The 23288-nt window shown below is 45.3% G+C and overlaps 1 protein-coding gene across 6 annotated transcripts in view; it reads left to right on the top strand.

Annotated features, from left to right (window-relative positions):
- dysf (dysferlin, limb girdle muscular dystrophy 2B (autosomal recessive)) overlaps nucleotides 1–23288 on the top strand; it is a 407686-nt gene that overhangs the window by 338419 nt on the left and 45979 nt on the right. For 4 of the 6 annotated variants that reach the window (XM_087991921.1, XM_087991926.1, XM_087991931.1 and 1 more), the window contains 6 exons: nucleotides 346–447; nucleotides 2148–2309; nucleotides 4281–4449; nucleotides 10744–10817; nucleotides 13924–13983; nucleotides 22997–23095. In XM_087991921.1, the coding sequence (XP_087848047.1) occupies nucleotides 346–447; nucleotides 2148–2309; nucleotides 4281–4449; nucleotides 10744–10817; nucleotides 13924–13983; nucleotides 22997–23095 (666 nt within the window). The remainder of the gene's footprint in view (nucleotides 1–345; nucleotides 448–2147; nucleotides 2310–4280; nucleotides 4450–10743; nucleotides 10818–13923; nucleotides 13984–22996; nucleotides 23096–23288) is intronic. The other 2 variants (XM_087991945.1, XM_087991938.1) reach the window with 1 other exon arrangement.

Below are 23288 nucleotides of genomic sequence, written 5' to 3'. Positions count from 1 at the left end.
GAGTGTGAGAGTGTGTGAGAGAGTGTGGATGTGAGAGAGTGAGTGTGTGAGTGTGTGTGAGAGTGTGGGTGTGAGAGAGTGTGAGATTGTGCATGTGTATGCTGCCTCTGTGTGGGAGCTGTGGGCGTTCTGTCCTACCTGGACAGTGCTGCTCAGTAACAAACCTGAATGTAGTAATGAGCATTTCCTTTGATGGCTGCTTTTTAATCCTGCTGCCCCCACCCCGGATGTCTGCTTTTCTGGTTTGCACGTCGGCTTTGAGCGTGTCGTAACCTCACTGAGTGGCACATTCCCCTGACCCCACTAATTCCTCTCTCTCTCCCTCTCTTTGCCACCTTTCACTAGGAGGATGATACAGACCTGCCTTACCCACCCCCACAGCGGGAACCCAATATCTACATGGTGCCTCAGGGGATTAAACCCATTCTGCAACGTACTGCCATTGAGGTGGGTGTTCACAAGTCTGTCTCTTTCGCTAGTGGATCAACAAGATTGGATTGGGTTGTTTATACTGGAGTAAGGATCAGACCAGAACGTCAGTATCATCTCCACTTTATTGCCAACAATTCCCCCTTCCAACTTTACAACATCAGGTCCCTCCACAGTCTCCTCAGTTCTCAAGAGAAAATTGTCCTGATCAATATAAGCTCTCAGTTCTGGTATCACATTATGAACCACCTCCAAATCCTCTCCCTCCTTTTCTTAATAACATAGAGTCGAGAACTGTTCAGGTGTGATTCAATTCAATTTCTACACAAGTTCAATTTAATTTTGATGATTTCTAATTCTGATATTGATTTCCAGTGTCATGTTTGCTTTTCAATGGCCTTCCTAAACTGTGCTGTTAGTGAAATGTAGACATCTACATCCCCAGCTCCTATATCCCAATCTATTCTCCAAACATCCTGAAACCCTCCTTCTGAATCATACCAAATTATGCTGCCTCATATATTTCTATACTGAGGTTAATATTCAGTAAGGTTTGTGTTTCTTGACATACATCATTTATCTGGTTTTACTCAGAACAATGCAATTATGGCTCAGGTTCTAAATTCAAAGAGTTTATTTATAGAACTTTAAACATCTCAGAACCTTACAGAAGTCTTAGCATGAAAAATGTCTCTGCTAACTCCCAGATTTCCCCAGAGTCTTCACTGTGAGTCAGCCATTTGACACTCCATCTTTCCATACAGTGTACTCTTACTAATGCTCCATCCACAGACTAAAGCAGTCAAGTAATGTACAAGCATCAGTGATCAGACTAGAGCAATTGTACCCAGTCTGCGCATTTATTCATGTGTCCCTACATTTTATTGCAGTCCTCCTCTGTGTCAACTACTGTCATCCATAAATTATGAAGCTGTATTTCTGAATGCAGGACTCTGCATTGTTTCGGTAAATGATGGATAATACCAACCCCAGTACTGCTCCTAGTGGATCCTCACATCCCGTTGTCCAATATTACACAATATTACCACGTCTTTCCCATTTTCCATTTCTATTACACTTTATTCCTTTTCTAGTTCAGTTTCAGTAAACTATTAGATATTCCCAAAGCTGGTTCATGAGGTGGATTAACCTTGTCTCTCGAGGATTGTGTGTTCATCTCTGGAACGGGGAGGCAGTGGTCTAGTGGTACTATCGCCGGTAATGTTCTCAGGACCTGAATTCAAATCCCGCCATGGCAGATGGTAGAACTTGAAATCAATAAAAAACTGGAATTCGTGGTGACTGTGAATCCATTGTCAATTGGTGGGAAAACCCATCTGGGTCACTAATGTCCTTCAGGGAAGGAAACTGCCGTCCTTACCTGGTCAGGCCGACACGTGACGCCAGACCCACAGCAACGTGGTTGATTCTTAACTGCTCTTAACTGGGTAATTAGGGATGGGCAATAAATGCTGGCCTGGTCAGTGAGATTCATTTTTGTAATCAACAGGAGCAGTTGTAATCCTTACATAGAATTTTACAGCATAGGAACGGACCATTCAGCCCGATGGATCCATGCTGGTGCTTATAGAGTACAGCAGCCTCTTCCTGCCTCTCCACATCTCGCCTGTTCAAATTACGGCCACGCAGTCTGAGGGTGCTTCAGTTAGGACCGCACCATTGTCCTCATTTATTGATGGCCTGTGAATCTCCCGCAGGTTCTAGCCTGGGGTCTGAGGAACCTGAAGAGCTACCAACTAGCGAGCGTGTCTTCTCCCAGCCTCATCGTGGAATGTGGAGGTCAGATGGTGCAGTCCTCAGTCATTAAAAATGCCAAGAAGAATCCAAACTTCAGCACTTCAGTCCTGTTCATGGAGGTGGTAAGCTGTCCCTGTATTCCAACAATCCTTAACGAGGGAGGAGTTCAGGTGATGGAGGGAGTACGGTGAAAGTTTACCACATTGGTTCCTGGGATGGGAGGGCTGATCTATGAAGAAAAATGGGATCTGTTAGGAATCTACTCAGTGGAGTTTAGAAGCATGAGGGGTGATCTTGCTGAAACATATTGGGTTCTTAAGGGGCTTGGCAAGATACTTACAGAATGGCTGCTTCCCCTCATGGGGGAGTCTACTACCAGAGGGCATAGTTTTGGGATAAGGGTGCGTCAATTGAAGACACAGATGAGGAGGAATTTCTTTTCTCAGAGGGCTGTGGGTCTTTGGAACTACTTGGCCCAGAGAGAGCTGTGGGGGGGCAGAGTCCTTGTGTACATTTAAGGCTGAGATCGATGCTTGATCAGTCGGGGAATCAAGGATTGCGGGAAAAGGCAGGAAAGTCAATGTGAGGAATGTCGAATCAGCCATGATTCTATTGAATGGCTGAACAGCCCACTCCTGTTCCTGTTTCTTCTGGTCTTCAATCTACTGTCCTTACCTGGTCTGGCCTTCTATGTGACTCCAGGCCAACAGCAAGGTGGTTGACTCTTAATTGCCCTCTGGGCAATTGGGAATGGGCTATAAATGTTGGCCCAGTGGCGATGCCCATATAACATGAAAGAATAAAGGGGAAATGAATTGTGAAGAGAGTTAACATTTCAGTTGATGTCCTTTCATTATAATTGGGGGAGGTTAGAGGTGTCATTCACTTTACATGAGTGTAAAGACAGGGCAACTGGGATAGTGAGGGGTAGAAACAGGTAAAAGGAATGTCTGTGACCCAGATGAAGTGGAGTCACAGGTCAACAGAGCAGTGAGGAATGCTTTTGGCACACCGGCCTTCATTATTCAGGGCACTGGGTGTAGAAGTTGGGAAGTGATGTTGCAGTTGTACAGGATGTTAGTGAGGCCACAGTTGGGGTATTGTTTCAGTTTTGGTCACCTTGCTATAGGAAGGATGTTATTAAACTGGAAAGAGTGCAGAAGAAATTTACAAGGATGTTGCCAGGACTGAACAGTCTGAGTTATAGGGAGCGGTTGGACAAGTGAGAACTTTTTCTTTAGAGCGTGGGAGACTGACGGAGGAATCTTATCGAGGTTGTAAGATCATGAGAGGGTGAATTTTCCCAGGGTTGGGGAATCAAGGACCAGAGGGTATCAGTTTAAAGTTCGAGGGGAAAGAATAAAAGGGAACCTGAGGGGCAACCTTTTTATACAGAGGGTGGTACACATATGGAATGAGCTGCCAGCGGAAGTGGGTAAATGCCATTAGTAACATTTAAAAGGCATTTAGACAAATACATGGATAGGAAAGGATGAGGAGGATATGGGCCAAGTGCAGGGAAATTGGGTTAGTGTGGACGGCCATTTTGGTCGGTATGGGCTGAAGGGCCTGCCGTTGTGCTGTAGGACTCTATGACTCTATCTATGACTAAGTTGAATCATGAAAGGGATAATGTGTAAGCCAAAAGGAGATGCTAATGGGACAGCAACAACCTCAGAGATGGGTCCGGAGGAGGTGTAAACTGCAAGAGCAGTTAATAACAAGACAAAGCAGGGAGAGTAGGCCATTCAGCCCACTGAGTTTGCTCTGCCATTCCATGAGGTTGTGGCTGGTCTGGTAATCTTCAGCTCCACTTTCTTTCCTGCCTGTTCCCCATAACTCCTGATCCCGGAACTGATTAGCAATCTGTCTCTCTCAGCCTTGCTGTCTGAAGTCAATGGGAGTAATAGTTGGGATATGAAATTGTGGAATTCTGCCTGGAGTCCAGAAGGCTGTAAAATGCCTTTGAAAGGTGAGGTGCTGTTGCTGAAGGTAACTTTGAACAATGTAGGAGGGCAGAAACTGTCTGAAGATATTTCACTGATGCTTTAAATCTTTTTTTAATTGATTCCCTCACCCCTCCCCCCCCCCAGCGTTTACCAAAAGAGGAGCTGTACTGTCCACCCATCACTGTCAAGGTGATTGATAACAGGCAGTTTGGAAGACGACCTGTTGTAGGACAGTGCACCATCAGGTCCTTGGCAGATTTCTACTGTGATCCTTACACGGAGAGGAGGGACTCTGCTGCTGCTCTGCAGTCTGGTAAGAGGACTCTCGGCTTTCCAATGGACATGCAAGGAGAGCGGCAAGGTTTATACCACACAGGGAGGCGTCACAGTGCACAGACTGAGCCACAGCCAGAGTTAGGGTTGGGCTGAAAACTCTGGGGTATGGGACTGATAACCTTTCAGAGATGTGGTGCACACTCTGCAGATTTAGGGACCCTGCTGCCGTCATTTTCGGGCCTGGACACTTCCATCTGTGTCCTTTCTCTCTCTCTATTCTGTGAGACTGAGTCTCTCGTCAATGAGATTGTTTCCATTTATGTGATCACACACACACACACACACACACAATCCACAACACCATGGAGGACTTCCCTACAATTCTACAAATGCCAGCAGATGTTTTCGATCTCCTGGAGAGGATAGATATGGTCTTTGTGTAACAACGTATGCAAAAACATCAATGCCTCTGACAGTGCAACACACCCTCAATCCTACACCCTCAATGAGCACCAGGTGGACTCAAAGTACTTCTGGAGTGGCTGTGAGCCCATACCCTTCAGACCTAGAGTAGCGGTGACTGACCAGATCATGGTTGATAACTAAGGCGGGCAGCAACAATGAATGTGACTTTCCTATTCAGAAATGGAGGGAGACTGAGAGTTGGAAACGACAGGCCAGCTAGCTTAACGTCAGCTGTAGAGAAGATATTATTGAAAGTAAGTCAGCAGGGCATGTAGAGGAGTTCAAGGCAGAGTCAACATGCTTTTGTGAAAGGAAAACCATGTTTAGCTAATTTATTGGAGCCCTTTGAGGAATTAACTTGTCCAGTAGATAAAGGGGAACCAGTGGATGGAGAGTATTTTGATTTCCAGAAGGTATTTGATAAGGGGGTCACGACGAAGGTCATTGTCGAAAATAAAACCTCATGATGTGAAGGGTAACATATAAACATGGACAGTAGATTGGCTGGTTACCAGGAAGCAGAGAGGAAGAATAGATTTTTTGATTGGTAGCTGGTGTGCCACAGGGGTCAGTGCTGGGACCACAGGTTTGTACAAATGATAGAAACGATGAAGGGACCAAAGAGCTGGTTGCTGAAGTGGCCGATGACCACAAAGAGAAATAAGACTCTAGAACTTGAGGGCACTGTTAAAATAATCCATCATTTACATAACTCAGAGATCAGGAGAACCATTTTTCTGAGTGTTTTGAACTCGTGTCCTCGAAAGGCAGTCAAAGCAGAATCATTGAGAATGTTTAAGGAAGAGTTTCTTGATAAGCAAAGGGGTGAAAGATCATTGAATGGACGTGGGAAGACCAGTGACCTTCTGGTATGATCATTAGACTATTAGTCCAGAAACCCAAAGTAATGTTCTTGGCATCTGACGTTAAAATTCTGCCATAGTAGACAGTAGATTCTGGAATAAAGAGTCTCATGGTGACCATGAAATTGTTTCAGGGGAAGAAAAGAATCTTCTGGTTCATTAATGTGCTGGTGGGAAGGAATCTGCCATCCTTACCTGGTCTGGCCTACATATGACTCCCTAATTGCCCAGAGGACAGTTAAGAGTCAACCACATTGCTGTGGGTCTGGCCTACATTTGACTCCAGGCCCTTAGCAACATGGCTGACTCTTAACTCCTCACTGGGCAATTAGGGAAGGGCAGTAAATGCCGGCCTAGCCAGTGATGCCACATCAATAGTAAAACAAACTTGGAATTAAAAGGGTAGCCATAGTCTTATTGAGACGGGTGAGTGGTCTACTCCTTTCCTGATTCAGTGCTGAGAGATGATGCAGGTTCAAGGGAGAATAAGGTTGAATCCGTTTGGGTGGCAATTAGAAATCATACAAAGAAAAGCTCACTGGCACCATCACACTGGGGCTGGCAATAAGCAAAGAAATAATTAATGCCTGTAAAAATGGTACAGTAATTATCATTGGGGATCTTTAGTCTACATGTCGATTGGTCGAATCTGGCTGGTCGGGGTATCCCTGAGGAGGAGGGCTTTGAGTGCATCTGTGATAGTTTTCTCAAAGCAACGAGGGAGCAAACTATCTTAGATCTGGTCCTGTGTAATGAGACAGGAATAATTAATGACTTCATAGTCAGGGATTCTCTTAGAAGGAGCGATCACAGTATGGTTGAACTTAGAATACAGATGGAGAGTGTGAAGATAAAATCCAATACTAGGGTCTTGTGCTTAAACAAAGGAGACTCAAATAGGATGAGGTGGGAGTTGGCTAAAGTAGACTGGAACCAAAGACTTACTTCATGGTGGGACAGTTGATGAGCAGTGGAGGACTTTCAAAGCAATTTTTCAAAGTGCTCAGCAGAACTATACTCCAGTGAAAAGGAAGGACTGTAGGAAAACATAGATTTTTTTTTAGAGCATTGGAAGCTGCGGTGGTGGGGGGGGGAAGGTGGCTGGGGAGTGACATGATACAAGGATATAAAATTATAAGAGGCATGGATAGGGTGGACAGTCGGCGACTTTGTCCCAGGGTAAAAATGTCAAATACTAGGGGGGGGTGTAGGTTTCAGGATGGGACCATTCGCCACAGCAGATTCGCCGCCAACGATTAGCCACCGCCCATTGGTCACTGAAGACAATTCGCCACCGCAAATAGAAGTATATACAATATTGGATGAAGCCCATCAAGTCTTTTTTGCTAAAATACAATATACCTGAGAGAATAAAATAGGGGCTATGTTGAACGTACCATCCACAAACCACGTCGTTTCTGCTAAATGATGTATCCAAGATTCCCTACCAAATATAATTATATGATTACTTCTTTGACCATCCAATATTGTAAATGCTTCTACCAAATAAGCAGCGTTCAACGTATATATGCATATTTGAAATGGTGAAGTCCTTGGTACCTAATCCCAGACCACAGTATATCCATTGTGACTTTAAGCAGACAGCTATCAGTGCTGTGAGAGAATGTTTTCCTGAAGTTAGAATTAAGGGCTGTTTCTTTCATTTGGCACAAAGTTTGTATAGACATATTGCTGCAGTTGGAGCAACTCATCAATACAACACCAATCCTGATTATGCTTTAAAAGCAAAAACGATAATTGCTTTGGCTTTTATCTTTATAAATAAAAAGCGCATAACTATCAAATGAACTAAAATTTCATTGTTTAATATTAATGTGAGATTTTACTGCCATTATAAAGTTTTTTAAAATATATTTCCTTTTTCTGGTTAAAGTTTGTGACTCATTTTTATATATAAACCAATAAAATGATAATTATTTTAAATCTTTTTATCAGTATGTAGTATGTAGTTGTATAAATAAAGGGGGCTGGGAAGTAATAAAGAACAGGCGGGAGGGAAAACAATCAGTACATATATATGTTTCTGGTGGCAAATAGTCTCCAGAGGTCAAACGACCCCAGTGGAGAAACGCTGGTGGAGAACTGGCAGTGGCTAATCAGCGACAGTGAATCTGCCGCGGCGACTCGTCACCAACCCGTAGGTTTAAGGTGAGGGGGAATGTCTAAAGGTGTTGTGAGAGGCAGGTTTTTTTCGACAGAGGGTGGTAGGTGCCTGGAATGCACTGGCAGGGGAGGTGGTAGAAGCCGGGATAATATAAATGTTCAAGGGGCATTTAGACAGACAAGGGAATAGAGGGGTATAGGCCACGCTGAAGCAGATAGGATTACTTTAGGATCATGTTCAGCACAGGCGTGTGGGCCAAGGCACCTCTTCCTATGCTCTACTGCTCTGTGTTGAATTAGAATTGATTTGCCTTATATTGAGTTGAACCAAAAGCTTTAGAACATAGAACATAGAACAATACAGTGCAGAACAGGCCCTTCAACCCTCAATGTTGCACTGACCTGTGAACTAATCTAAGCCCATCCCCCTACACTATCCCATCATCATCCATGTGCTTATCCAAGGATTGTTTAAACCTCCCTAATGTGGCTGAGTTAACTACATTAGCAGGTAGGGCATTCCATGCCCTTACCACTCTCTGTGTAAAGAACCTGCCTCTGACATCTGTCTTAAATCTATCACCCCTCAATTTGCAGTTATACCCCCTTGTACAAGGAGATGTCATCATCCTAGGAAAAAGACTCTCACTGTCCACCCGATCTAATCCTCTGATCATCTTGTATGTCTCCATTAAATCCCCTCTTAGCCTTCTTCTCTCCAATAAGGACAGACCCAAGTCCCTCAGCCTTTCATCATAAGACCTTCCCTCCAGACCAGGCAACATCCTGGTAAATCTCCTTTGCATCTTTTCCAATGCTTCCACATCCTTCCTGTAATGGGGCGACCAGAACTGCACACAATATTCCAAGTGCGGCCGCACTAGCGTTTTGTATAGTTGCAGCATAACGTCACGTCTCTGGAACTCAATCCCTTTACCAATAAAACCTATCAACCTGGGTGGCAACTTTCAGAAATCTATGTATATGGACACCAAGATCCCTCTATACATCCACACTACCAAGAATCTTTCCATTGACCCAGTATTCTGCCTTCCTGTTATTCTTCCCAAAGTGCATCCCCTCACATTTAGCTGCATTGAACTCCATTTGCCATCTCTCAGCCCAATTCTGCAGTTTATCCAAGTCCCCCCTGCAACCTGTAACATTCTTCCACACTGTCCAGTACTCCACCGACTTTAGTGTCATCTGCAAACTTACTAATCCATCCACCTATGCCTGTGTCTAAGTCATTTATAAAAATGACAAACAGCAGTGGTCCCAAAACAGACCCTTGTGGCACACCAATAGTAACCAGACTCCAGGCTGAATATTTTCCATCAATCACCACTCGCTGCCTTCTTTCAGAAAGCCAGTTTCTAATCCAAACTGCTAAATCACCCTCAATCCCATGCCTCTGTACTTTCTCCAACAGCCTACCATGTGGAACCTTATCAAAGGCTTTACTGAAGTCCATGTATACCACGTCAACTGCCCTACCCTCATCTACATGCTTGGTCACCTTCTCAAAAAACTCAATAAGATTTGTGAGACACGATCCGCCCTCGACGAAACCATGTTGACCATCTCCAATTAAATTGTTGCTTGTGAGATGATTATAAATCCTATCTCTTATAGTCCTTTCCAAAACCTTTACTACAACAGAAATAAGGCTCACTGGTCTATAATTACCTGGGTCATCTCTACTGCCCTTTTTGAACAAGGGCGCAGGATTTGCAGTCCTCCAGTCCTCTGGTACTAAACCTGTAGACAATGATGACTCAAAGATCAAGGCCAAAGGCTCGACCATCTCCTGCCTAGTTTCCCAGAGAATCCCGGATAAATCCCATCCGACCCAGGGGACTTATCTACTTTCACACCTTCTAGAATTGATAACACCTCCACCTTACTAACCTCAATCCTTTTAAGACTAATACCCTTATCTCAGTCTCCTCCTCCATGATATTCTCCTTTTCCTGAGTGAAGACAGAGAATAAATATTCATTTAGCACCTCACCGATCTCCTCACGCACAACTTCCCACTTCTGTCTTTGACTGGCCCTATTCCTAGCCTAGTCATCCTTTTATTCCTCACAAACCTGTAGAAAGCTTTAGGGTTCTACTTTATTCTTCCTTTGGGGTAATTGTTCCCTGACACACTCTCCATGACAATGCCTCAACCAATCAGAATCCACGTGCTTTCTCATGTACTCTTGTTTGTGGGCGGCACAGTGGCACAGTGCCAGAGACCCGGGTTCAATTCCCGCCTCAGGTAACTGTCTGTGTGGAGTTTGCATATTCTCCCTGTGTCTGCGTGGGTTTTCTCTGGGTGCTCTGGTTTCCTCCCACAGTCCAAAGATGTGCAGGTTAGGTGAATTGGTCATGCTAAATTGCCCATAGTCTTAGGTGAAGGGATAAATGTAGGTGGGTTGTTCTGCGGAGGGTCGGTGTGGACTTGTTGGGCCGAAGGGCCTGTTTCCACACTGTAAGTAATCTAATCAACTACCCATGTGACATAAGTTGTCATTGCTTTTGAGATTTGGCATTCTTGTGATTATGTCCTGATGAGTGCCAACCAGAATGTTCCAATAGCAAGTTACTTTTCCTAGCATTAACCTATATCCTGAGGTGATGCAAGCTTCAAGGATGAGGGATATCTGGGCCATGATGTCCCACTGAAAACCAAACCCAGTTTTAAAAAAAAGTCCCATTCTTCTTCTTCCAGCCTGAATGTCTTTGCCCGTGTTACGATTGGGAACCTTCTATGTAAACTGGTCACGTTGTAATGCCACCTTCCCACCAGTGGTGGCACTGCCTGTGCTTTGATGTGCCTGTAAATTGGAGGCAGCCGTTAGCTTGGACCGTCTATTCTCTCTCTGCAGATGAACGAAGTCCCTCATTCCGGGATGATGTGCTGATTGATATCGATGACAGGCAACCTCTGATCGCAAGCCAGGTAAGTGTATCCTTCCACTCTCAAACAGAACTATTCTTGGCCGTCTGTTTGTCTGTGATATCCATATTTATCTCTGCTGAGGCTCCGATCCATCTCTGTCAGTACAACTCAGTTTTTTTTAACCAAAGATGTGCCGTTTGATGTTTCTGTGTCTCTTCTTGACAGTGCCTGGTTACTCTTCATTGGTTTCAGTTTGACTTTATTGATTAAGTGGACAGGAAGTCATAAAGAAAAACAACAAAGCTTGTGGAGTGCCGTGTCCTTTATTAACTTACATTGCCATCAGCTTCAATTTGTGTCTAATCTCTGCTCTGGTCAAACACCTCGTCATTGATTAATAACCCAACATTACAGAACAGTCGATTTCCCCAGCGCTCATGCAGTGAAATCTCAGCTAAAAACGTCATTCACAGTAGGTGGGGCAAAGGAAAAAGCCTTGTATTTCCAGATTGACATTTCCAAGACATCCTGAAAATCTCTACAGCCAATGAAACTCTTCTGAAGCGTTGTTGCAGGAAAAGCAGCAACCAGTTTGCACACAGCAAGCTTTCACAGACAGCCTTGTTATAGTGACCGTGTGATCAGTTTTGGTTCAGCCACATTCGTAATAGTGTTTTCTGTTTCAATTTCACCTGTAGTTCATCTTTTCACACACTGGTCTCTGAGACACAAGGTTCCATGTTCCAAATCCCACATTAGGGAAACATCAACTCTGCCCGCAGTTCCTTCTATAGGAAGGGTAATATTAAATTAGAAACAGCGCAGAAAAGATTTACTGGCATGCTACCTGAATTGGAAGGTTTGAATTAGAGGGAGAGGCTGGATAGCTGGGTCCTTTTTTCCCCTGAACTGTAGGGGATCTTATAGAGGTCTATAAAATCATAAGAGACACAGATAAGGTAGCTAGCTTTTCCCCATGGTAAGGGAGTCTAAAACTGGAGGGGATAGATTTAAGGTGAGAGGGGAGAGATACAAAAGGCTGCTGGGGGCAATGTTTTCACACAGAGGGTAGTGTGTGACTGGAACGAGCTGCCAGAGGTAGTGGTGGAAGTGAGTACAATTTTGTCATTTAAGAAACATTTAGACAGGTACATGGATGGGATAGGTATGGAGAGATGTGGACCCAATGCAGACAAATGGGAGGAGTTTAATTGTGAAAACTGAGGGGGCAGGGGCCTGTTTCCATGTTATCGACCTTGATGATTCTGTGACTCTGTGACTGAAGGAGGTAGTACGCTGTCAGAGATGCTGAGATTGAGAGGAAATGTTCAAAGAATCATAGAATTGTTTCGCTGTAACGGTGGCCACTTGGCCCCTCAGGCCTGTTCCGGTTCTATTCCCTAATACCAACCTCCTGTCTTGTCCCCACAGCCCCACACACCGTTTCTATCGGAATAATCATCCAATTCCTCAGCTGCACCTGCCTCCACCCCTTTTCCAGTCAGTGCCTTCCATATGCTAACTACTCGCTGAGTGAGAAAGTGTTTTCCTCACATCACCCTTGCTTCGTTTGCACAGCTATGCCCATCTTGTTCTTGTTTCTTTCTCGAGCAGGAACTTCTCCCTGTCTACTCCCTCCAGCTCACCCATGATGCTGAAAACCTCCATCAGATCTCCTCTCAGCCTTCTTTCCAGGGAGAACAGTCCCAACCTCCTCAATCTATCCTCATCTCTGCAGTTTCTCATCCCTGGAACCATTCATGTCAATGGTTTCTGGACTCTCTGTCCAATCTGTTCATATCTTTCTGATAATGTGGTGCTCACAAATACACATCCTATTCACATCCTATTCTAATGTTAATTCAGCACGCCAACTGAGGTCTAACAAGTGTCTGGTACAAGTTCAACATTATCTCCTTGCTCTTGTTCTCCATGAAGTGGATGTAGAAAATTCCGTGACCCTATTTTGTGGAGGAACAGGAGAGCTTTCCATGGCATCTAGGTCACTATTTATTCTCCAATCCACATCACCAAAACAGATGATCTGGCCACTGTCCCATTTGTGGGAGCTTGCTGTGTGCAAATTTGAAGAGAAGGCAATGACCTCGAGGTCTTATCGCTAGATAATTAATACAGCAACCCAGATGATGGAATTTACATTCAATAAAAATCTAGAATTAAGAGTCCAACGATGACCATGTAAATGTTGACGATTGTCAGGAAAAATCCATTTAGTTCATTAATGTCTTTGAAGGACCATCCTACCTGGTCTGACCTGCATATGGCTCCAGAACCACAATGATATGGTTGAGTCTTGACTGCTCTCTGGGATGGGCAGTGATTGCTGGGCCAGCCAGTGATGCCCACATCCTGTGATTGACGTGGTGTGGGTATCACAGAGCCATGGCTGCAAGGGAACCAGGGCTAGGAACTAAATATCCAAGGATACGTGTCCAATCAAAATGACAGGCAGATGGACAGAGGGAGCGGAGTTGGCTTGTTAGTAAGAAATGGAATTAAATCGACAGCAAGAAGTGATATTGAGTCGGAAGGTGTAGAATCTGTGTGGGTGGAGTTGGGGAGCCATAAGCAAGGAAAGACCCTGATGGTAGTAAAATGCACATGGGTGTGGTTAGGCCAGGGTGGTTTGCCACTTCTTGGTGCACAGTAGATCCTTGGAACAGATTCCCAGCTGATGCCATGAATGTTGACTCAGGGCATGTGCTCACAAGGGATCTGGATCAGTTCAAATCTGAGCACCTCTTGGAATAGTTAGATGGATCCCAGGTACCATTATCATGGTCAGTGGAGTACAGGACTTGCTCTCAGTTAATTGAATTGATTAAAGTGGGATTTTCCAACATTTTTCTCTCCTCACTGACCTTGGATCTGGATCCAATAGTCTTGACTTGTGCTGGAGATGGATCGTGGGGAGAAGAGTTGTCTAATCATTGAACTTTAGGGTCTTAAACCAAACTGATAGCCTTTCCCATCGGGTTGAGCCAGTGCTGGTAGGATGAATGAACAGTGTTATACTTCCAAAGGTGATGTTGAGACCTGCCTTGAAGATGTTTGGATGGAGATGCCCTTCCATACGTGTTTCATATACTCATTCTCATTGTTGCTTCTTGCACTAACCCTTCTAACAACTCCTTTTAATTTGCAGTTTGCAGGCTGCATGACCAGCTCAACCTTGAATAAGTTCCCTTCTATGTCCAGCCTCCATGTACGTATTGGCTTTATTTACATAACTTCAGTGTCACGTTTCGGGCGGCTTTAATCACACAATCTGGGTTAGACCTTCGAAACTTCTTGGGCTGAGTGTTCTTAATTCCTTTCTTGTAGAAATCTCTCCTCTAGTTCCTGAAGACTTCACAGGAATCATTTCAATGTACCTAACGGGTTATATATTTGCTGTTGCACTATCGATCACATAGTTGCCTCCTGGTACTGCAATGAGGAGCTGTTTTCTTTCTTCATTGCAGTCACTATGGTGAAGAGTTTCCAGGTGACAGTGAAGAACCAGTGGTTACAGTCCAGATCAAGTAGAGCATAACTTGGAGGGTAGCTTGGAGGTTGAGGGTTGGACTTTATATCTGGTGTCCTTATCCTTGGAGAGATAAAACCCATATTGGCATCAATAGCCATTTGGTGTTTGACCACCAGGGTCATATGAAATGGGGTCTTTCATATGGGTACTGTGGCCTAGTGGCTATACTGCTGGGTTAAAATTCATGACATAATGAGCTCAAATCCTATCCGAACCCATTTGAACTCAATGAATCTGGTAGTTTATGGGTTAAGTCTAGGAAGCAATGTATATTGGATAGAAATAGTGCTCAGGGATGTAGGGAAATAGCATGTGATTGGGACTAGGTAACAGAACCTAGGCAGGCACAGTGGGCTGAATGGCCTCCTTCTGTGCTTCAACAATATTGTACCCACCTATCACTCCACCATTCATATGTCTGCAGCTCCATACCAGGGTAACTGCGCTAACGTACTTGATCATCCAGAGTAACTAGAGATGGACAATAAGTTAAACATTCAGCATCAATGGGGAAACATTGAGCCAACCCTCACTGGTTTAAAGATTCCTGAACATTTCAATTCCAGATTGGACGAGAATAAATCCTGTGTCTTTGCTCATCACTGTCCCTTTGTTTCTGCCTGTCTTGAACTATTGGTGAAAAGTTTTGGGGATGTTGGTTGTCATGATATCTCCTGTTTGGAAGATATAAACTGGCCAGTGTGAGGACGCTATAGTAATTGATGCTTAAAAATTTGGAAGAACCGAAAGATTCAGGAAACATACTAGAATCTTCCTAAATATTCCCGAACTCAGGAGGAGCAGCGCATCTGACCATCGAGCTGACTGTCTCCCACCTCAGGGATAAATCGTTACTTTTACTTGTTAGTTGAAAAGCTCACGAGTTGTTTAACCGTCTGACAGGATGGCGACTGTATTGCTTTCATATCTAAGCACTTCTCGCTGGGACGGTGTAATGAAATGGTGAGAATGCTTACAGTCTGGTTGCAAATCTGACAAATGGTGCCATGGATTCTCCAAATTGCTTTTATCACTCCCCCCCCCTGGGGTGAAGGGAATGTGTTTGCACATTCTCCCCATGTCTGCGTGGGTTTCCTCCAGGTGCTCCGGTTTCCTCCCACAGTCCAAAGGTGCTAGGGTGGGGAGAGGAGAAGATCACGACTGACAAATACCCCACTAGATGTCGCCATTCCTGGGTGGAGCAGGGACTGAGCTTTGGACTCAGCGATTCTAAGGCCATTGAGGTCAGGCCTTCCTTTAATTTAAGGACTTAGCTCTGCTAATTAAATATGCTGATACCATATGCCCAGAAGCAGATTTAAAAGGTTTGGAAAGGATCAGGAAGCAATCATTGGGCACCGGGCTCTCAATGTGTTGCTGGAAAAGTGCAGTAGGTCAGGCAGCATCCAAGGAACAGGAGAATCAGCTGCCTGACCTGCTGCGCTTTTCCAGCAACACATTTTCAGCTCTGATCTCCAGCATCTGCAGTCCTCACTTTTTCCACCGGGCTCTCAATCCCTGGGGAAGGTTGGAGATCTGCAAACCGAGGGAGCTGAGGGGACCAAGGACATTGAAGTCCTGGGAAAGCAGATGTTGAAGCACGAGACAGTACCCTCATTCTCAAAAAAAAATCATTTCTGTACCAATTTCAAACCCCTTATGTCAGATATTGGAACTTCAATTTGATGAATAAATCTGCAATTGAAAGTATGTCTCAATGATGGTAATTGCAACATCTATCATCGATTGTTGGAAAAGCTCGTCTTTTTTTCTAATATCCTTTAGGAAAAAAAATCTGTCCCATGTAGTGACTATAACGAGGTCAGCCGGGTGGACATAGAATACGACTTCCCTGATTGGGGCTGTTAATCTGGCCTAATGGGAGCTCTGGCTGACAGATATAAACAGGAGGGTCAGAGTTCTCTTCACTCTGAGAGCTGGTGCTGAGGGAACTGGATCAGTGTTAAGGACTCTCCATGTGTAAATGAAGGGTGACTTGGTGACAGGACACCGGCCTCATTGGGCTTATTTCACCCTCTTTATCTGGTCTGGCCTACACGTGACCCCAGACCCACAGCAACGTGGTTGACTCTTAATGACCTTCTAAAATGACCTCAGGAGCCATTCTGTTGTACCAAACTGCTGCAGAGATCCAATTGATTGCAGCAGGTTGCCAATGTAGCTCCCTACCCCCTTCAAAAGGGTAGTTAGAGATGGGCAGCAAATGCTGGCATTGCCAACGAAACCCATATCCCATGATTAATTTGAAAATAAGTTGGTCCTGTTCCATGTGTGGAGTAAGTATTCACTCGATTACGCTTTGAGTTCAAGAAACAGTTCAGAGGAGGTTCACTGGATTTCTTCCAGCAATAAAGGGGGTGACCTTCTGAAGAGAGATTGAGCAGTTTAGGTCCAGACTCCCTTGAGTTTAGAAATACGAGAGGAGATCTAATTGAGGGATATAAGATGTTAAAGGGGATTGGTAAAGTGGATATGCAAAGAATGCCCCTCATGAGGGGTATTCTAGAACGACAGGCCATCATTTTAGGGTAAGGGATGGCAGATCTAAAACAGAGACGAGGTGAAATTACTTCTGTCAGAGGGTTTTGAATTGGTGGCATTCACCAACTTGGAGAGTGGAAGATGCCAGGTGGTTCAGTGGATAGTACTGCCACCTCAGAGTGCCAGGGATCTGGGTTCGATTCCAGCTTCAGGCGACTGACTGTGTGGAGTTTGCACGTTCTCCCCGTGTCTGCGTGGGTTTCCTCCGGGTGCTCCGGTTTCCTCCCACTGTCTGAAGATGTACAGGTCAGGTGGATTGGTCATGAGAAATACGGATTCGGGGGGGGGGGGGGGGGGAGGTTGAGTTGAGATGGGATCCTCTTTGGAGGGTTGGTGAAGACTTGATGGGCCAAAAGGCCTCTTTCTGGGCTGTTGGGACCTAAGTTTAAGGTGATGGACAGATGTTTAATTAGTAATGGGTTGAAGGGTTATGGAGAGCAGACAGGAAAGTGGGGTTGTGGCCGAGATGAGATCAGCCCTGATCATAGTAAGTGGCAGAGCAAATTTGAGGGGCTGAATGGTCTCCTCCTACTCTAGGTTCTCATGTTCTAACTGAAGTTTTGTCTTCATTTGCATTGCTACACTCGGCAGATTCAGGAGACCATGTGGGTGAGTTTCTGAGTCCTTCCCGATCTACACCGGTCTCGTTTACCGTTCAGTGACTGCACCAAGGTGATCATCCTCTGAGTTATGGCATTCACTTGCGGCACGGTGACTCAGTGGTTAGCACTGCTGCCTTACACTGCCAGGGACCCGGGTTCAATTCCAAGCTTGGGCAACTGTCTGTATGGAGTTTACACATTCTCCCCGTGTCTGTGTGGGTTTCCTCCCACAGTCCAAAGCTGTGCAAGTCAGGTGAATTGGCCATGCTGAATTGCCCATAAGAGTTCAGGGATGTGTACGTTAGGAGCATTAGTCAGGGGAAATGCAGAATGAGAGGGTAGGGGGTTGGGGTTTGGGTGGGATAGCCTGTTTCCACACTGTAGGTATTCTATGTTTCTATGACTTGGAGAGTCAGAAGGAGCAGAGATCATGGTTAGAAGTCCTCAGAGTGAGGGGCAGGCGTGAGTGTAGTGGCCATCACTAAGGGGAAGGTGCTGGGGTACCAGAAAGTTCTGAAGGTGGATAAATCACCCAGACCAGAGGGGCTACCACCCTGAAGTCTGAAGGAGAAAGCTGAGCAGATTGCAGAGGCGTTGCTGGTGATGGGAGGGACCCAGAGGACTGGAAAATGCCGAATGTAACACACCTTTTTAAGAAGGGATAGAGTCAGAAGACAGGAAACTGCAGGCAGGTTAGCTCCGTCGTTGGTAAGATTTTAGAGTCTATTGTCAGAATCATAGGGTTGTACAGTACAGAAATAGACCACTTGATCCAATTCATCCATGCTGACCAGATATCCCAACCTAATCTACTCCGAATCATAATCTACTCCCGTTTGCCAGCATCTGGTTCATATCCCTCAAACCCTTCCAATTCATTAGCCGATTGCAATGCCTCTTAAATGTTGTAATTGTATCAGTCTCCACCACTTCCTCTGGCAGCTCATTCCATACACACACCACCCTCTGCGTGAAAAAGTTGCCTCTTAGGTCCCTTTTAAATCTTTCCCCTCTCACATTAAATCTGTGCCCTCTAGTTTTGGACTCTCCCACGCCAAGGAAAAGACCCTGGCTATTGACCCTCTCCATGCCCCTCATGATTTTATAAGCCTCTATAAGGTCACCCCTCAGCCTCCGACGCTCCAGGGAAAACAGCCCCAGCCTGTTCAGCATCTCCCTGTAGCTCAAATCCTCCAACCCTGGCAACATCCTTGTAAATCTTTTTTGAAACCTTTCAAGTTTCACACAATCATTTCTATAGGAAGGAGACCAGAATTGCACACATTATTCCAACAGTGGCCTAACCAATATCCTGTACCACTGTAACATGACATTCTAACTCCTATAGAAGAAAGTGAGGATTGCAGATGCTGGAGATCAGAGCTGAAAATGTGTTGCTGGAAAAGTGCAGCAGGTCAGGCAGCATCCAAGGAGCAGGAGAATCAATGTTTCGGGCATAAGCCCTGAAGAAGGGCTCATTCCAACTCCTACACTCAATGTTCTGACCAATGAAGGCAAGCATTCCAAGTGCCTCCTTCATCACCAGGTCTACCTGCAACTCCTCTTTCAAGGAATTATGTACCTGTACCCCTCGATCTGTTGTTCGGCAACACTGTCCAGGATCCTACCATTCGTTGTGGAAGTCCTGCCCTGGTTTGCCTCATATTTACCTAAATTAATATCATCTACAGATCCTAGGCCCACTAGCCGATCTGTTAAAGGTCTTGTTGTATTCTGAGGTAACCTTCTTCAATGTCCACCACACCACCAATTTTGGTGTCCTGTGCAAAGTTACTAACCATATCACCTTTATTCACATCCAAATCATTTATATAAATGACAAAAAGCATTGGACCGAGCACACATCCTTCTGGCACAGCACTGGTCACAGGCTGCTAGTCTGAAAAGCAACCCTTCAGCATCACCCTCTGACTTCTACTTTCAATCCAATTTTGTATCCAATTGGCTAACTCCCCCTGGATCCCATTACAAAAAACATTACAGCACAGGAGTAGGCCCTTCGGCCCTTCAGACCTTCGCCGACATGTAAAACCATGTGACCTCATTAACCAGTCTACCATGTGGAACCTTGTTGAATGCTTTGCTGATGTCCATATAGACAAGGTCTACCACGATGCCTTAATCAATCTACTTTGTCATCTCTTCAAAAAACTCAGTCAAGCTCGTGAGACATGATTTCCCACGCACAATGCCATGCGGACTCTCCCTGATCAGTCCTCACCTTTCCAAAAGCATGCAAATCCTGTCACTCAGAATCCCTCCAAGACTGTACCCATCACTGGTGTCAGGCTGACCGGTCTGTAGTTCCCTGACTTTTCCTTACCACCTTTCTTAAATAATGGCACATTATCCGACCTCCGGTCTTCCGACACCTCACCTGTGACTATCGATGATCCAAATATCTCAACATAGGGCCTGGCAATCTCTTCCCTTGCTTTCCATAGAGCTCTGAGAAGCATTTAATCAGGACCCAGGGATTTATCCACCTTTATACATCCAGCATGACCTCCTCTGTAATATGGACTCTTTCCAATATGTCATTACTTATTTCCCTAAGTTCTCTAGCTTCCAGGTTCTTCTCAATAGTAAATACTGACACAAAATATTCGTGTGGTATCTCGCCCATCTCAGAGGAGAAAGTGAGGACTGCAGATGCTGGAGATCAGAGTCAAGAGTGAATTGCTGGCCACAATCTCACCCATCTCCTGTGGCTCCACACATCGTTGATCTTTGAGGGGCCGTATTCTCTCCCTAGTTACCCTTTTGTCCTCAATGTGTTTGTGGAATTTCTTGAGATTCTCCTTAACCCTATTTACGAAAACTATCTCAGATCCCCTTTTATGCCATCCTGATATCCCACTTTTGTATACTCCTTCTACTCTTGTCCTACCCTAGGGATTCACTCAATCCCAGCTGTCTATACCTAACAATGCCTCCTTTCCCTTGACAAGAATTTAAATTTCCCTAGTTATCCAGCGTTCCCTACACCTACCAGCCTTGCCCTTCACATAAACTGGAACACACTGTCTCTGGACTCTCGCTGTCTCATTTTTAAAGGCCTCCCACTTCCCAGCCGTCCCTTTACCTGTGAATAGCCTCCCCCATTCAACGTTTGAAAGTTCTTGCCTAATGCTGTCAAAATTGCCCTTCCTCCAATTTAGAAATTTAACTTGTAGATCCAGTCTATCCTTTTCCATCACTGTTTTAAAACTAATAGAGTTATGGTCACTTGGCCTCAAGTGCCCACCGACTGACACCTTGGTGGCTTGCCCTGCTTTATTTCCCCAAGAGTAGGTCAAGTTTTGTACCTTCTCTCATAGGTACATCCACATACTGAAACAAAAAACTTCCTTGTATTCACTTAACAAATTCCACTCCATCCAAACCCTGTGACAGTCCCAGCCTATGTTTGGAAAATTAAAACCCCCTTCCCATTACAACCCTATTAGTCTTTCAGATAACTGAAATCTCCTCACATATCTCACCTATCCACTCCACACTTCCACAATAATCTCCAATCTGCATCCATCTATCACCACCCCACCTACCTTTCCCCTAGCCCCACCTCCCCCCCATTTATCTCTGAGCTCCCTTCCCCCTCTCCAGGTCCTGATGAAGGCTCCTGACCTGAAACGTTGACATTCCTGCTCCTCTGATGCTGTCTGACCTGCTGTGTTTTACCAGCTCCATATTTTATTGACTTGATATCCTTCCATATTTGCTTCTCAGTTATTAAGGATGAGCTTGTGGAGTATTTGGAAGGGCATGGTAAAACAGGGCTGAGTCAGCCCAGCTTCACCAAGGGGAGGTCATGCCTGACAAGCCTGTTAGAATTCTCTGAGCAGGGAACAAAGCAAGGTAGAACAAAGGAGAGCCAGTGGATGTGACCTATTTGGATTTACAGGGGTCCTTTGACAAGGTGCTGCACAGGAGGCTGCCCAGTCAGATCAGAGCCCATGGTGTTAGGGGCAAGGTACTGGCGTGGATAGAGGATTGGCTGACTGGCAGAAGGCAGAGGGTGGGGATTAAAGGGGTCTTTTTCAGGATGGAAGCCAGTAACTAGTGGAGTTCCACAGGGGACAGTGTTGGGACCACAGCTATTCATGTTATACATTCACAATCTGGATGAAGGAACTGAGGGCATATTGCAGATGACACTAAGATCGGTGGAGGGACAGGGAGTGTCGAGGAAGCGGGGAGGCTACAGAAGCATTTGGAAAGGCCTGGAGAGTGGGCAAAGAAGTGGCTGATGGAATATAATGTGGGAATGTGTGAGGTCATGCCTTCAGTAGGGAGAATAGAGGCGTGGACTATTTTCTAAATGTGGAAAGGCTTTGAAAATCTGAAGCACAAAGAGACTTGGGGAACCAAGTTCATGATTCTCTTAAAGTTAACATACAGGTTCATTTGGCAGCTAGGAAGGTAAATGTTGGCATTCATTTCAAGAGGGCTAGAATACAACAGCAGAGATGTACTGCTGGAGCTGCATAAGGCTCTGCTCAGACTGCATTTGGAATACAGTGAGCAGTTTTGGGCCACGTATCTAAGGAATGATGTGTTGGCATTGGAGGAGTTAAGAGGTGACTTACAAGAGTGATCCCGGGGGTGAAGGGCTTGTCATATGAGGAGTGGTTGGGGCCTCTGGGTCTGTACTCGATGGGGTTTAGAAGGATAAGGGGGAGGGATCTGATTGAAATGGACAGAATACTGAGAGGCCTGGATAGAGTGGACGGGGAGAAGATGTTTTCATGAGTAGGAGAGGCTAGGACTCGAGGGCACACAGAGTGAGGGAACTGAAATGAGGAGGAATTTCTTCAGCCAGAGGGTGGGGAATCTGTGGAACTCATTGCCACTGAGGGCTGGGGAGGGCAAGTCATTGAGTGTGTTTAAGGTAGAGATAGGTAGGGTCTTGATTGTAAGGGGATCAAGGGTTATGGGAAGAAGGCAGAAGAATGGAGTTGGGAAACACATCAACCATGGTCGAAAGGTGATGCAGATCCGATGGGCTGAATGGCCGAATTCTGTATGTTATGGTCTTACATACAATGGTATTGAGATGTGAAAAAGCATGAAACATCCTGAACTGAGGTGAGGAGTGGGGGGTGCAGGTGGGAAATGGGTAGTCCTGTGAGTGGGAAGATGGAGCTGATTGAAGATGGAATATGAGCTCAGCATTGAAGAGGGCTGGCCAGGTTGACGTTAGAAGAGGCTGGCAATTTTGACAGGTTTCTGACAGGCGTGTGGGTCAGTTTACCATTGAACTCGGGGGCACAGTTCCTGGGCTGGCATCCCAGCTGGGTGCAGGTGAAGAGAGTGTGTGTAAAGCTGTGGTTTGTCTGTCTCGCTATTGCCTGGCACCAGTTTCAGCCCCATGTGTTATACAGCTGGCAGGTAAACTGGGAAAGCTGAAAAGGTGAGGTTTGTCCATGGGCTCTGTGTACTTCTGACGCCGACCCTCCATTGACCTAACGTGCCTCTGATAAAGTTGCTTTGGTTACCTTTAGGAAGACGAGTTTGTGGATTGGTGGAGTAAGTTCTACGCATCAACGGGTGACACCAGCAAATGTGGAACGTATCTGGAGAAAGGCTTGGACACGCTTCAGGTAAACCATGCAGTTTGTTCCGTTCTGGGTATTATCTGTGTTGATCACTGTGCTTCAGGATAAATTCGTCCAATCGTTGTTTTGGAACCATGCACAGCTTGATTTGCATTTCTCTGTTGTACGGGTTACAAAGGGAGAAAGAACTGATTGAGTTTAATTTCAGGTTTTGAGTTTAGGGAGTGATGATGGGCTG

Source organism: Chiloscyllium plagiosum, unplaced genomic scaffold, assembly GCF_037043375.1.
Source record: "Chiloscyllium plagiosum isolate Xiang-an unplaced genomic scaffold, Cpla_swu_hap1 HiC_scaffold_1, whole genome shotgun sequence".
Classification (NCBI taxonomy): domain Eukaryota; kingdom Metazoa; phylum Chordata; class Chondrichthyes; order Orectolobiformes; family Hemiscylliidae; genus Chiloscyllium; species Chiloscyllium plagiosum.
The sequence above is the reverse complement of the archived record's forward strand: the minus strand, read 5'-3'. Positions and strand labels throughout refer to the sequence as shown.